At 39.1% G+C, this 16,610-nt stretch overlaps 1 protein-coding gene across 8 annotated transcripts in view; it reads left to right on the plus strand.

Moving 5' to 3' along the window:
• The window catches only part of nrg1 (neuregulin 1), an 82,052-nt gene continuing 65,442 nt past the window's right edge, over window positions 1-16,610 (plus strand). For 6 of the 8 annotated variants that reach the window (XM_034312649.2, XM_034312650.2, XM_034312646.2 and 3 more), the window contains exon 1: window positions 7-502. In XM_034312649.2, the coding sequence (XP_034168540.2) occupies window positions 49-502 (454 nt within the window). In that variant the 5' untranslated portion in view covers window positions 7-48. Of the gene's footprint in view, window positions 503-16,610 lie in introns of all 8 variants that reach the window. The other 2 variants (XM_034312644.2, XM_034312645.2) reach the window with 2 other exon arrangements.

Raw genomic sequence — 16,610 nt, forward strand, 5'->3', positions numbered from 1 at the left:
TCCTTTGTGCCACCTGCGTCCATTCCCTGCGCCGAAACCTCCGGTACAATGCGCCTGCTGTGCGTGATCTGCGGACTCCTGACGTCTCTGTCCGTGTGTGAGTGCGGGAAGCCCGACTGCTTCTCCATCCCGGTGCGGGACCTCGCGCTGCACGCTGGGGTGGTGTTTGAGGGGGTACTGGAGGAATCCCCGGAGAGACCAGGGTACAAAACAGAACCGTTCCGTGTGGATGGGGTACCGGACCCGGGTGCAGAGCTTCATCAGAGTAGGATAAGAGTGCACCGGGTGTGGGAGATCAAGACGGGAGGGCTCAGGAAGGACGCCGTGGTGTTTCTTATCTGGTCCCGGGAGGATAAGTGCTTTCGGGTGAAAGCAGGGACGCGGTATGTGTTCTTCACGCAACCCACCGGAGACGCGTCGGTGTTGCGCGCGCACTCTCCGCCTGTGCAGAGCAAGCGCGCGGTGAGAAAGGATATAACTCACGTGCTGTGCCAAACATGCGGTAAGCACCTTATCTAATCCATCTTTATTTATTTATTTATTTATTTATTTTTAAAACAAACTTTTCCCTCAAACTTTATATGTTTGGTAAGTGTTGCCAGATTGAACGCTTTCCCGTAAATTCAGTATTTACACCCTCTTTGGGTTTGGAGAAAAAAAAAAAAAATGACACACTATTAGATGTAAACATTGTCACAGTGTGGCACTTGCCCCTCCTGAAATAAACCTTGCCACCCCAATCTGTGCTCGGGTTACATCCCAAAGACATCTATTGCTATTGATGCAAACCTAGTGAACTCATGTCCATCCAATCTGGCAACACTGAGCTCGGTTAATCACAGCCGCAAAGTTTTGCTTTAGGTGTGAAGAACCTTGGTGGGGGTGTGACTGCAACCTGATGTTTTACAAGCTTTTCTGAAGAACAGGGATTGTATTTATCTTTTAATTTAGAGGAATTTTGGGTCTTCCCATGTTTTGATTTCCAAGAATTGAATTGATCTGATGTGGAAAGAGTAGTTCCGATCTGGCAACCCAGTGCTTGACTGATCGCAGCCGCATGATTTCCCTGCGCCTGGATGAAAGGTCACACCGCGTAAAAGCGCACAGAGATGCACGATGCTCAATACCAAAGGCCTGCCTCTTGAACACACAGTGAGCTACATACTGTGTAGAAGCTACTATTTCATACTGAATGTAGTGCACTTTACACAGATAACAGGGAGGTTTTTGGGACACAGCCATGGAGAATAGATGGAGCTTTCTACCTGTTGTGGTGCTGAACTTGGCACAATTTAAGGAACTTTCGTGGGACTTCTGATTGCGATTTCATTTTTTAAAAGCATTTCTAACTCTAAAAACTAGGATTACACTTAATTTTGTGTTCTGCTGTTTTTTTTTTAATATTAATTGTTAAGAGAAATTGCAGCCATATGTTATAAATAGATATTTATGTTCATTTTCTGAAGATCAGCTTCAGAAACTAGTAATTATTTAGATTGAAATATTTTCATGTGAAGCATCACATAATATTTGGTACCTATTTTACACCATTTTGTAAAACTGACCTAAAATGTTCTTTTAATATGCTCTCAAAAAGCCAAGCCAAGCCAGGACATTGCTTTAACATATATTAAACCCATATCTGTATAGTTTTGACTGTGATCTTTGTCACCTACCCATGGATCTCCATCAGTTTGTGTTTAGAAACATTAATTATTGTCTGTGTGTGTTTATTCTTGCCAAGTTTATTAATAGATACTACTCATTGTGCTATTATTACTGACCATCTTCAGTGAAAGAGTTGCTTTGAAAAACATTTAAGTCAACATTTAAGATGGTGATCTGTTATTGACTAAAATCTGTGCTTTTGGCAGAATGGGCAGTAACAGAATCCACACTTATACCAAATAATCTGTTGAACATAACAGAAATCTGTATAGGAATGGATTTAATATTGGCTTAATGTCTGAAGGGGAAATACAGTAGCCCCACAATGATACCAACTCAGAACAGGTATGATTATCAGCATTAACCAGGCAAATATTTTCAGGTTAATAAAATGGTTAATTTGAGTTTATAATTTTGGGGATATCTTATATATTTAATTCTACAATGCCACAGTAATAGGGCTATTACATTAGTAGACTGGCTAGATAACTACCTGGATCATATGGGTTTGGGTTTTTTATGCAGTAAGCTTTTTGACATCTGCCACTGTAAGGTTATCTTTAGCTGTTTTCCCCTTGTAAAGTTAATTTTATGGTATTTCCCAATAACATTTTTTTGCTCGTTTTCCAAAGATAACTAGTCTGTGTTCTGAGGTATATAATAAGTATTAAAATTACTAATACTCCCAGCTCACGTGGAGCAGCGGCACAGTGGGTAGCATTGCCTCCATACAGCTCCCGAGTCCCAGCTTCAGTCCTGAGCTTGAGTTACTCTCTGTGTGGAGTTTCTGTGCATGTTCTCCCTGATTCTCTGGTTTCTTCCTACCTCCCAAAAACATGCCGGTAGATGAATTAGCTAATAACTTAGGTGTGAATGAGTGTGCGCATGGTGCCCTGCAATGGCTTAGAGTCCCATACAGGGTGTATTCCTGCCTTACGCCCAGCGTTCCCACAATCAGCCCAGACCCTGATCGGTTACTAAAAAGTGAGTGAGTGATGGAGTGAATACTCTCAACTTTGTTAAACAACTCATTGTTTAAACCCAGCGCCTCCAGTGAATTTATTTTCTATTCTACCACTGTTTAAACATGCCCTCATAACTTTAGACATCTTTCCCCATGGCTATAACAATGTAATGTAATAATAATTGTCATTTTGTGGCCTCGTTTTGAATGTATTACTCACTTAACAGTTGCAAGATAGACCTGTATTTTTGCTTTTGTAATGGAGTTCACTTTGTTTGGACTTGGCATCTGTAACTGCTGTGAGATCAAATCTGTGATTTCTTAGCATTGTTTCAGAGTGTATGGGCATGCAAACAATGCGGTAAGGAGCTTTTTGTAGCTGAATGTTGCTTTGTTTTTCAATCAGCTGGTGCCGTGGCATTACATATCTACATGTCGTGCTGTTGCTTGTCTGTTGAAGGCATTTTGAGGTCACACATATCATTTGAACACTGGCTCATGGATTATTAGATGGTGATTGCATGATACCATGCAGTTTTTCACTCTCATAATTCTATTAGATGTTTCTTGGTCTCTAATTTGATGTTACATAAATATACTGTGATTGGAACACATATAGTCAGGACATCTGAGAAATCTAAGATGCATATTGGATGTAGAGTACACGACTTTTCATTTTGATTAGAGAAAGCGCATGTGCTACTTTTTTCATAAGAAATGCAGAAACTGGCTTTGCATTCATATAGGATGTGTGAACTATAACCCCTAAAAGAGCACTGTGTTTAAGCAAAATTACACCATTCTGTTTTTCATAAGGAAATTTCTATTCTATCGACCTGTGAATTATGAAGTGTTGCTCAAGGCTTCAAAGACACTTTAAACTTGTTTTTAGGATTATGCCATTTCAGGGGTAGTGGTGTGAAAATGTTGTTGCAACTGTTACAGCAGAAATTTTGCCATAGTGTTTTCAGAAACAAGGATAGAGGATAAAGGATCGAAAATCTGAGTTACTGTTGAAAAATGACAACATTTATTGTCATAAAATATAACAGCCAATCATGGTCAAATATAGGGGAGAGGGGGATCTAGTCTTGGGATCAGATTCACAGAATCTAGATTACGTTGTCATATGTGTCACATGCTTCTCTGCCTTTTCTTAATTTCTGTCTTTTGTTGGGCAATATATTATTCACTATAGAAAAAAAATTGAATTTAATATCATCTTCATTCTTTTTATTAAGCGAGTGGCTCCTGTTGCACATTATGGTAAAGTGTATGGTCTCTACTCCATATCTATTCTGCACTCTCTCTCTTTTTAAATGGACATTGTCACAGTAACAGCCTAGCAAAGTGAGGTTAACTAACCCAGATGTGTCAACTTATACCACCGTATAGAGAACAGATTTGGCTAAAGTGCTGTTGTATAGTAGTTTAGTAGAGCTCTCAAGTCTTTCCCAAACATCTTTTGTCTTAAATAATGGCCAGGAAACAGATTGATTTTAAAGACACAGGAGCCTTGTGGGAACTACAAATTTGGATCCTTTTGGCAGACAACACTGCTAGTACATTTGACTGATTGAAAAGTATTGATTTACTATTTGTCCATAGGGGAAACTATTTGCCCATGGGACTGTGTGACATAATGTGGAAGATGCTTTAACAACAGATGGATGAATATACATATATGGGAACGTGAGCATCAGAGCTGGACCATGGAGCAATGGAAGAAGGTGGCCTGGTCTGATCAATCACGTTTTCTTTTACATCATGTGGATGGCTGGGTGTGTGCGGCGTTGCTTACCTGGGACCTGCGGAAGAGATGGCACCAGGATGCACTATGGGAAGACGGCAAGCCGGCAGACAGTGTGGTGCTCTGGGCAATGTTCTGCTGGGAAACCTTGGGTACTGCATTTATGTGGCTGTTACTTTGACACATACCACCTACCTAAACATTGTTGCAGACTAAGTACGCCAGAGCAAATACACCTTCATGGAAACGGTATTCCCTAATTGCAGTGGCCTCATTCAGCAGGATAATGTGCCCTGCCGCACTGCAAAAATTGCTCAGGAATGGTTTGAGGAACATGACAAAGAGTTCAAGGTGTTGACCTGGCCTTCAAATTTCCCAGATCTCAATCCGTTCGAGCATCTGTGGGAAGTGCTGGACAAACAAGTCCGATCCATGGAGGCCCCACCTCACAACTTACAGAAATTAAAGGATCAGCTGCTAACGTCTTTCATCGCAGCACACCACAGATATCAGATACCACAGCACACCTTCAGAGATATTGTTGAGTCCATGCCTTGACGGCGCTGTTTTGGTGACATAAGGGGAACCTACACAATATAAGGCAACGTTATCGTTCCAATTTTAGTATATGTGCTATGGCTGATCGGTGTTTATATATAAAAGTAATGAATGCATGTTATGCTGTGGCTTCAGTATCACCACAGACTTTGATAACTGTAAAGTGTTTTTATGTATTATGCCATACTTGAGTAAATTCAATTATCTTCAGCAACCGCTTTTTCCTGGTCAGGGTCATGGTGGATCGGGAGCATATCTCGGTAACCTGAGCCCATGAGCCCATGTTCTTGAGCCCATGTTCTTGTGCCGGCCTGTAATTTAGTAAATATTTAATACACTATATGGCAAAATTATGTGGACACCTGACCATCACACCTATATGTGGGTCTTCCCCAAACTGTTCCCACAAAGTTTCAGGTTGTATTGAGTGTCTTTGTATTCTGTAGCATTACAATTCCCCTTTTCTGGAACTAAGAGGCCTAAACATTTTCCCGCATGACAATTCCCCTGTGCACAAAGTGAGATCCATCAAGACATTTGGTGTGGAAGAACCTGAGAGGCCTGTACAGAGCCCTGACCTCAAGGTGAACTGGAATGCTGACTGCATGCCAGGGCTTCCTGTCTGACATCAGTGTCTGACCTCACTAATGCTCTTGTGGCTGAATGAGCAAATCCCCACAGCCACGATCCAAAATCTAGTGAAAAGCCTTCCCAGAAGAGTGAAGGTTATTATAATAGCAAAGGGGGACTGAATCAATAATGGGATGCTCAACAAGCACATATGGGTGTGACTGGTCAGGTGTCCAATACTGTAAATATACTGTAGGTATACAAGGACAATTTTATAGATTTCAATAATGCCTCAATAATGCCTTCACTGCTATTTGAGAGGACATCATATAACTGGAGCAAACTGCAAATCCTCAAAAAGTTAATGTATCTTATAAATCCAGTTTAATGCACTTAAAATTAAATATAACATATTAGAAGCCATTATATACACCACTCTAAGTACAGGTGTTCTAATTAAATATATTATAGTACATTACTGTCACACTGGAATCACAAGTTTGCCATATTTTTGGAATCTGAACACAGCACATATGAAGGTAGCTGATACTTTTGTCTATTTAGAAATTCACACTTGAATTTAGAAGCAGAAGTTTACAGGTGCTCTAATTATTTGCATTCAAATTGGTGAGAAATGGAAAGACACTGTAAATGAATGAAAAACTCGACATGAGTAATTCTAAATGATTTTTAATGATTTCCGTCTGTGACATAATAAATGATCCATTTAATGGATCATTTATTATGTCACAGAGGGAGGCAGTGGACTAAATGAGCTTTGTTTGATTTGGAAGACCATCAATATATCCACCATTTTTTTTAACACTCTTATCTCATCTTAGTGTTTCTTTATAAATGGATGAAATAAAAACGGATTGCTCTCTGTTTAATACTCTGTATGGATAGGAGACATGGACATACAAACTGTAGGAGTAAGCAACTTTCTTTTAAAGTCCCAGGCTGTAGACCTTTTTGCAATTCCATAATGTGGGGAAGCAGCACACACACAAAAGGGACTGTCATAAACTTTAAAGCATTTGCTAATGCACAGGTATGAGCTGAACCCAGCCCCTGTGTCTGGCACTAACATACATTACCACTGTTGACTTAGACACTCTGTGGAGGCATGTCTAGCTGTGTTGACATAGTGCTGGGTAGGTATGTGTCTATTTTTACAGGGCTGCTGAGTTCATACATACCGTTATTAGCAGTAAATTAGCAGTAAATACAGAAGTGGCAAAGTGCAATTCTCTGAGACAACATGATGAAGAAACCTTGAGAATAACCAAAGGGAACTCATACTCTTCTGTGTGACAGCAGATAGTGGAATTCTAAATCATTACAGTATACAGGTGTAGAAGACTAACAGCAATCAGTACTAAGTGTATTGAAACGATGTTAAGTGTGAAGCATACTGTGATTAAAAGTCCTGAGAGGAACACAAGACAGTCTTTATGATTACAGCAGCAGTTCCTAAGTACAGGTCTGTAGGATTACTTTGAATACTGGGTGTAAACTGTTTATAAGGCTATATTACATTGGCCAAACATTAATTTGGTCAATAGAAGAGCTACTCATGTGGAATTGCAGTATAGCCATTAGGTTTTGGACATGTGAATTGTGTGCTTTGGCCAAACCAGTTCTTTCTGCGAAATAATTATAGATCAATAGTCACTAGTAAAGTTTTTATTTGCAAATGAATGCTGAATGTTATATATATATATATATATATATATATATGCACTCTATATATTAACACAGTGTTGTACTGCAAATGGAATATATGGCAAAATAATCATGTTTGCACACAATATGCATTGCACCATTTAGTTACAAAGTTTGTGAATGAAGTCAACAGGACAGCTGTGTAATATTTTATAAGTAGATTGCAAGATCTATAAATCCCTATTTTTTAATTAATATAAACCATTTTGGTAGAAGCAGAAGGAAAAATAAATCAGCTGTGAAAATGAAAACGTCTAGTTAGCTGTGAGTAGTGGTGTTTTGGAAAATTACTGACGATACTCCCAATACTCTTAGAAAATTACCAAAGTTATTGATTAATAGTATTGCTATCGTAACTCAGACATTGTCTTGAAATGTTATTTACGTAAACCCAACCTTATGTAATATGAATTATTTCTGTAATTATGTAGTTCTGGACAAGAATGAACCTAAAAAATTATATCAACTAGATTGAGCAAATATTTTGCCCAATATTTATGGTTTCCTCCAGATGCACAAGCCAAAGAACCCTTTTAGATTCAACCATTTTGTAACTGCCAATAGCCTTGGCCACCTCCAACTTATTCATTTGATTTAACATAATATCACTGGCAAGCTTGCCTTATTGTCACTATTTCCAACAAGCCCCTCCAAGAAACTTGGGGTAACAGTCAAAGACTAGCTATCAACCAAATCAATCAAGTCAGACATAACTTTGTTATGGAGCTCTCTTCTCTTCATAACAATCAAGAGAACTTCACACGACAATGTAGTCACTCATCAGGGACAGTCACTGGTCTGGTGAATGGCACATGGTGATAAAACCACTCTTTTCACTTGACATTCTGTAATTGTGGAATGAATAGTCCAGCCCTGCTTGCACTGAAGATATTGATATATATTGATCATCTGGTCATTTTTTTTGTCCTGCTAGCTTCATATCTACAACTCACACGGCAAGTCAAGAAAATTAAAAACCACCCACTCGTGTGACTTTTTTGCTGCATGCTATGGGATCGTAGTCCTGATACATCCCTCTAGTTTCAACCAGAAGCTTTCTTAAAAATAAAGCAGTAGTGCAGTAAAGTATTTGTATCTGCTTAGATCACTTTATCTTTTCTTTCTGAATAATGTTTTAGCATTTGTTACTACTATCTATGGTTCTTCCTACAACTGTAACACTTCTGGGCTCTTTCTGTTCACAAGTCATTTGGGATAAAAGCTTCTGCCAAATGGACACACATGAATGTAAATTAAATGTGGTAGTAAATTATTTTCTAGCTTATCTGTTATTGAACAGCCCCATTTTTGGATGGCATGCTTCCACTACAATGCTTGATGTATTTCATCAGAAGCTCCTTAAAAGCTCCCTCTTCCTTAATGCAGTGCTTTAAACAGGGAAGCCCTTGCAGTTCCATCTCAGTTATTATGAATATGAAGTAAATGATGTATGACTGTAGCAAATTTAGTATTACTGAGGGATTGTGTTTGGAAGGCACAAACTTTGCTTTCTTTTCTTTTCATGTACTGCTAATTTGGTATTTAGCATCCATCATTTTGGAGTAATAAGGACTTTTATAATCATTTGTTAATCATGGAAGCTACAAATGTACATCATGGAAGTGTACATAATCACAAGAGAAGTCAAATTAGTAGTGAAACAGTACATGCACCGGATGCATTCTTTTTTTTCTTTTAAATGCAGAAGGTAGAAAGCAAACGGTAGGTGAGGTAGATATAGATGCAGAAGCATCTGATCTAACTCACAAAATAAGTATATTTCAACTCTGTTATTGTTTTAGCATTGGGGAGCTTCTATTGTAGCCTTGGCCTTTTGATGCTCTATTATTGCTCAGTCTGGTGGTTTGAGTCCTTTAATCTTGTATCATTTTGCCTTCGTGAGTCTTCTTCAAGTTCATGATACAAATGACAGGGCCTGTGATCTGGGTATCAGTGTCATTAGAGGATAATATGTTTGTTATACACAGTCTGTAAAATACCAAAAGGAAATTCCTCATCTGTCCTTTATGGCTCTTCTTATCCCCTCCTTAACATCCTCCTATACATCATGGGTCTTTCAGACAGTGTGGAAAATGTGATGAGCTGCTTTGGGGAATTCTTTGGATGTTTTGGAGGTAAGAAGATGAGGCTTATTTGATGGAATGAGCAGATGCAAAGAGGGAATATGTTGTATGGCGAAGGAGGCTGGAGAAAGGCACATAGGTGAAGAATGAGAGATTAAAATACCACCAGGATCACAGCTTGTGCTCCAGACACAAGCTCTTGTTGTGTTTTTGTATGCTTTGAGCCTCAGTCCTGCTCCTGAGAACACCTGTTAGGTGGTTAAATTGGGGTACAAACGTCCACAAGACATTGTTTTCAACTAAGAACCATTTCATGACTTTGTCATATCGAGGAACTTTGTTATTTGTTATTCAATTATAACTACATTAATAAAACATTGTGTTTTTGTTGTTCTGCCATCATTACACCGATTTGTATTACTGTACATATTGGGAATTATAAAATTTGGAAGTTATAAGTGCAGCAGCAGCTATATACAATATGGTACATAAACTGTTTTTATGATCATCTCATAGCTCATGTGCAGTCTGATGGAGAGAACGTTATGTAAGGAATAAAACATGATGGAGAGTGCTGTTATAGGAAAATAGGGAAAAGATGACAGGGTGGTGTGATTTTATTTTTCCAATAACAGCACATTCCAGAAGTGTTTTATTCCTCTTATACAACAGCCATATCACAGTTATAGCAGCTATAAAAAGTCATTCCCTCACCAGCCTCTCTTTTTTTTATATCTCTAAAAAGTTAATAAAACCTTAAACTGAAGTTAGAAGAAATGCTTCTAATGTTACAGAGAAATTGGAAAGCCCTCTATCCAGAAGGATTTCTTGTGTCAGAAAACGTAAAGGAGCAGGACTGACACCAGAAAATCTTTCCAAAAATGTTAAATAAACATCTATTCACAGAAAACTTATATATATACCATATCAACAATTACATGTTTTGTGATCTGTTTATTTGGAACGTCCACATGTATTAAAGTGAGTAAATTTATATAAATCTGTAATTTACGTTACATCCGTAACTACTGTCCGAGCTGCTGTTGTAAAAAAATCACTCAACTCCTTCTGACCAATTACAATCAAAATACTGAAAAAAGCACTTTAGTAAATAAGGTGAAATAATAGTAATAGAATAATATTTCATCATTCTTATAATTATTGTTAACATTGTTGAACCAGAACATTCTTAAAACCCCAAGCCTCAAATCCACTTTTAAATTATGACTGACTATACAGAACACTGGTTCAAAGTGTAGAAGAGTGGGTCGGTAGCATGTACAGTAGACCCACCTGTCTACGTCTGGCACGTGCCCACTTCCAACCCCCCCCCCCCCCCAATTCCTCTTGTGTCCACTTCCTCAGCTGCTCAAGACAACTGCTGGAGTTAAGGATCATACTTCCCTTCTCAATGCCCACTGTGCTCCACTATAAGAACTCCATTGTTGTGCCACGTTCATATTTCAGGAATTGGATGTTCATGATATTTCCTGCTGTAAATATCTGAGGAAATTCACGTAACTGTTAACTTACCCCTAGAGAGACCCATATGGAATGGTACTGATGGCAGAATAATACAACCATGCTTCATGGATCTTAGGCTTTGACACAAACACAGCTAGAAAAGGCAAATGTTGAGTAGTATAATTTGCTGGTTCTCAAGCTATATGGTTTATCATGCAGCTTGATGGTGTTTAAGAGGTTCATGCCTTACAGTATAAAGATCTTCCTTTATATGCACTTCACATCACCATTGACAGACTGACAGCAGGATATATTTACTAGTGTTACGGCTCTTCTAGGGTGGACTACAACATGAATGACAGAATGGATTCCCCTTCCCGGCTAAAGCACACTGCCAGACCAAAACACAGAACATTTATAAAAATATCAATGAGGTTTTCACTTGTATTCTTAATAATAAACTGTTGTACTGTGAGTACATACTAAATTGTTTGGAAGATGTAGTGAATGGGTACCATTTATTTTGATTACTTGTTTTTCCTGTTTTCCTGTTTCTGGTCCCTGGAGGACTAGTGGTTAGGCCTTGGTGCCCTCACTGCTGTGGTCCGGGTTCGATTCCCAGGCCAGGGAACCAAGCCCAGCCACTGGGGTTGCACACGACAGTACACTGATAGTGCTGGTCCCAAGCCTGGATAAAATTGGGGAGGGCTGCGTCAGGAAGAACCTGTGCCAAATCTAATATGCGGACCAATGATCCACTGTGGAGACCTCTAGAAAAACTGCTACACCACCACCTTATTTTTCCTGTTTTGTGGCTAGGGAGGTAAGGAATACAATAGTATATATTATTTTCTGTTTCTTTTATTTTAGGTTTGTTAGCTGCCCAAAATCTAATACTTTTTGGTTGTTGTTTTGGCATATGTTCTTTTTGATGTACAAATTGTCATTTTAATGTTAACAACAAAATAGCTAACACTTCAACAATACTGTGAGAAAATAAAGCTACAGCAACAGGTAGAACTCACTTCCTGTTCTTGAGGAACCATTTTTTCCCCGTGTTTTCCAGTTCCATGTTCTGCCTACCTTCATTGTTCCACTGGTGCAGCACGTTGACCTCAGCACCCCAAAAACCAGAAAGAGAAGTGGTCTTAATCTGTCCCTAATCCCCAGACAGCTGTTTTGTATAGTAGGAAGGATCGGCTTGTTCTGTGCTTTTGAGAGTCAGCGCACATAAAACATGAAACAAGTTGGCAGACACACGCTCGGCAGCTGTCCGCAGACATGGTGTCGTGTGTAAACATGCTGCAGATGTTCCCTCTTATTTCTCTGTCTTATTTCTCTGACCATCACACAGCAAAGTTTTGGGTGTGTGTGGGATACTGTCTGAGCTTAAAACATGGAATCAGCCTACAATCAATATCATCATTTCATGTGCATTAAACACAATGCAAAAGACTAAATAATAAATAGATCTGTGGTCATGCATAATTATACTAATGCACTGAACAAACTACAATCTTCTCGTAAACCAGAGCCAGTCATTAAAGGCTTGTTCCATTTTTTTATTGCTCCATTAATTAAATGGCCCAGTATCTGACATCTTGATGTGTTCTGTTATTGCATAAATAATTAAGTGTCTCACTTTTAGTGCACTGCAACATCTTATTTAGCAATGATAGCTCTGCTGTTATGGTTCTGTGCTAGAAACCAAAAGATTGTGAGACTCCCAGAGGACCACTTTTGGCTTTCGATCTAGCAGTTAACCCTCAAATGCTCGGCTCTATGCTTTGATTGGATTCTGTTTCACTTTTAAGTCACTTTGGTTAAACATTGAATAAATAAATGTAGTGTTCAAAATAAATCAATTAAAGTGTAACAAAAAGATCTAGTTTGATCCTGAGCTCAGGTTGCTGTCCATATGGAGTTTAGCATGTTCTCTCAGTGTCTCAGTATGGGATTCCTCTGGACTCTCCGGTTTCCTCCCACTTAGCAAAAATCTGCTGGAAGTTGGCTAGGTTAAATTGCCCCTAGCTGTGAAAGTGTGTGTGCATGCCCTGCAGTGGACTGAAGTCCCAGCCAATGTGTATTTCCACCTTACACTATGTCTAGTGTTCCTGGGATAGGCTCCAGATTCACCACAACCCTGATCAAGATAAAGTGGTTACTGCAGATGAATGAATGATTAAAGAAGAAGAGCTATAATCTCACTTATATGAAAATCTTCTCCCTTGCAAATTTTCTCAATTTTTTTGCTGCTGTATGTGCAGTATGGTTATGCATACAACTTCATAGTATAGAGATCCTGTGTTTTAGCATAATGCTGTAAGTGACTATTTGCAGTAGTCTTTGGCTGGGTTACAGTTCTTTCAGCCTACTGTTTATGGTCATGACTTTGGTATTGGTTATGTACACCAGCCACCAGCCATTAAAACCACTGACTGCCTAATATATCTCACACCTTGACAGGTGCCATTGTAACGAGATGATCAATGTTATTTACTTCACCTGTCAGTGGTTTAAATGTTATGGCTGATTGGTGTACATTCGATGCTGGACCTGTGACTCAGTGTATTAATGTAGTTAAGAAAATTGGTAGATCTGAAATGATATATTGGCTCACACGTCCGGGGTTGGGGGTTCAAATCCTGCCTCCACCCTGTGTGTGCGGAGTTTGCACTCCTGTTTCCTCCCCCAGTGACACGAGTTGTAGGCATTTCCAAATTGTCTATAGTGTGTACGTGTGTGCAGATTTGCCCCATTATATGTTGGCACCCCATTCAGGGTTTCCCCCGCCTTGTGCCCTGAGTCCCCAGGGATAGGCTCCAGACTCCCTGCGACCCTGCATAGGATAAGTGGTATGGAACATGGATGGATGATATATTGCTTTTTCTTTGAGAAGACAAATTTTCTATTATGCTAAAAGCTAGAAGATATCATGTATACTGGGCCTTAAGTATGAGCTTTTAACCTGATTAACTTATACCTTCAAGTGATTAGGGTTTTTTGTTGTTGAAAAAGAAAAACCATGATTATTACATCAGGGTTAAAATAGCTTATAAGCAGATGTTCCTGAGCTGCTTTGAGTCACCCTGACAGTCATTTAACAATAATTCACAGTCAGCAGTCTGTCAGGGGTGTTGGATCAGAATTGGTGGCAAATCTGTACGCATACATCATAAGCCAGCTCAGAACCCAAAAGATATCAGACTACACGGTGAGTGGCAGAAGCTTGCAGCCAATCAGGAGAGATAGTGATAATCTACGGGAGAGTAAACAAACCAACTGAAAGTCAGACAGTCTAATATTATACTTTAATATTCATGAGTTGGGGTTTTTAGCATTTTTCTTGCTAAACAGGTACGGCATTATAAGGTAAAAATCTAGTGAATTATAGATTATCGTCGACTGATTTACCCTTGTTGAAGAGTTTGTATTGTTACACAGTTGCTGCTGAGTTTCTTCTTATTTTTATATTTCAACCTTGGTTATAATGAGCAAGAGTGTGTGATTTGAGCCCTCTGTTCACCAGATCTGGGTCTTTAGGTGGTGTGCTAACATTAGTTACCTGGTTCAGAGACAGCTGTGGTGTTGTTTCAGCAATCTAATTTTGAGGCATTAATATAACATATGAATAAAATACAGTAGCTACTAAAACCGAGTCCTGTGACTCTCTTTTTAGAGCTCTTTATAGGCTGTGAATAGAGATAGCTAGCAGCTATATGACTTCTATCTGTGACTTCTATATAGACTTCTATCTGTGAATAACTATATGATGGATTATAATAAGTTTGTAAGTTATACGTCTGAGGACAATAGGTAGTAGTGAACAAACTGCTCTATCAAATAAATTTAATATTGTAGATCAATACAGAGGATTATATTATGTTGTTACTTTCAGACTGGTATCACTATCAGTACGTAATATAAGCTGCTACCTTGTTTTTATCTAAAACATGGGCACAGAGCCAAGTGAAACTGTAATATATAGACTGTTCCATAAACCTGATTGGCTGCACAGGAGCCAGACACTGTCACCGGTTATTTTCGGCTTCAGTCATAATAAGGCTTGTTGGTTTTTCAACATTCTCAATACTGGTGCCAGGTAATTAGATCATAACTACTCCCAATACAAGCAAGAATGGAAATAGATTTTGCTTTATATTTACTGATTACATTTTCCCCTTTTTACTTGGGCTCCATTTTAATATAAAACTGCACTTAAAATATATGAAAAGACATCATTCCTGCACATTCAGTGCTAACATTGTGTATTTACTGCACTGGATCACCAACCACTACAGATACAAATAGAGATACCTCACCATAATAACATGTGCCTCTCTATATGTGTGTTTGACTGAAAGTGTTTTGTAATGGATTATCTTATAATATCTATGATCGCGGTTCTTTTTAACTTCCATTGAGTCTATTGGCCAAATGTACATGTGTTAATAATTCATTCATTCATCTGCAGTTACCGGGGGCACGTGATGCTTCGCACCTCCAGGGTTGGGGGTTCGATTCCCGCCTCCGCCCTGTGTGTATGGAGTTTGCATGTTCTCTCTGTGCTTCGGGAGTTTCAGCCAGGAACTCTGGTTTCCTCCCTCCAGTCCAAAGACATGTGCTGTAGGCTGATTGGCATCTCTAAATTGTCTGTATTGCGTGAATGAGTCTGTGAGTGTGTGTGCGATTGTGCCCTGTGATGGGTTGGCACCCTGTCCAGGGTGTCCCCAGCCTTGTGCCCCGAGTTCCCTGGGATAGGCTCCAGGCTCCCTGCAACCTTGTGTAGGTTAAGTGGTACAGAGGATGGACGGATCTTCAGTAACCGCTTTTATCCTGGTAAGAGTCGCACTGGATCTGGAGCATATTCCGGGAACACTGGAACACAACCTGGATGAGACGCCAGTCCATTGCAGGGCACCATACACACACCTTTGCCCACTCATTCACACCTAGGAGCAATTTATAGTGGCTAATCCACCTACTGGCATGTTTTTGGAAGTGAAGGAAACTGGGGAACCTGGAGGAAACCCACACAGAGAACATGCACAGAAACTCCACACAGATCTGAGATCAGGAATGAACCAGGGATATTTTCTCTATTATTTTCTTACAGCACTTAGGTATGCACTACAACCCCGTTGTTCCACTTTTAATATGATCTAATACAGACATTTCCTTCTGATGCTAACTTCACAGAAGTGATTGTGATGCTTTTAGACAATTTGTGGCCCTGTCTACATGTATGATTGCTGTTATTTCAGTCACCATTACACACTGATCTGAATGGAAATACATCAAATGCAATTCAAGACAGAGCCAGAGTTTCACTCCAAATATCGATGCATACCTAATACCCCACTTCAGAATCAGAGTTTATAAGGTGCTTTACAGAAAAGTTATAACAAGAAGATGAACTGATAAAGATTAAAGTACAGGTAGATCAAGAAATGTTGATTAAATTCAATGCAAATTCAATGTTAAATTTTCAGATTCACCAAGGGCGATGATGGCTTGCAGATGTTCAGGGTTTCAGGGCTTTGGTCCATAGTAAATAAAAGCTGACTCTACCCCCTTTAGTCATGTTTTCGGGATGACCAAAATTGTTGTTTGATGGCCTGAGTGATTTAGCAGGAATGTGTCTAGCAACAATTTCATGGATGTAGATTGTATGCATATGTATAAAATGTAGTAAAAGAATTAAAAAAAAAAAAAAAACAGGTAGTCAGTGAAGGGATTAAAGTATTAGGAGTGATGTGATGTTTAGATGTTTCTGCCTTTATTCCTTTCTGAGAATGGTTATGTGTAGATAACATCTATTAAAATA

This window comes from Pangasianodon hypophthalmus, chromosome 17 (assembly GCF_027358585.1).
Source record: "Pangasianodon hypophthalmus isolate fPanHyp1 chromosome 17, fPanHyp1.pri, whole genome shotgun sequence".
Lineage (NCBI taxonomy): Eukaryota > Metazoa > Chordata > Actinopteri > Siluriformes > Pangasiidae > Pangasianodon > Pangasianodon hypophthalmus.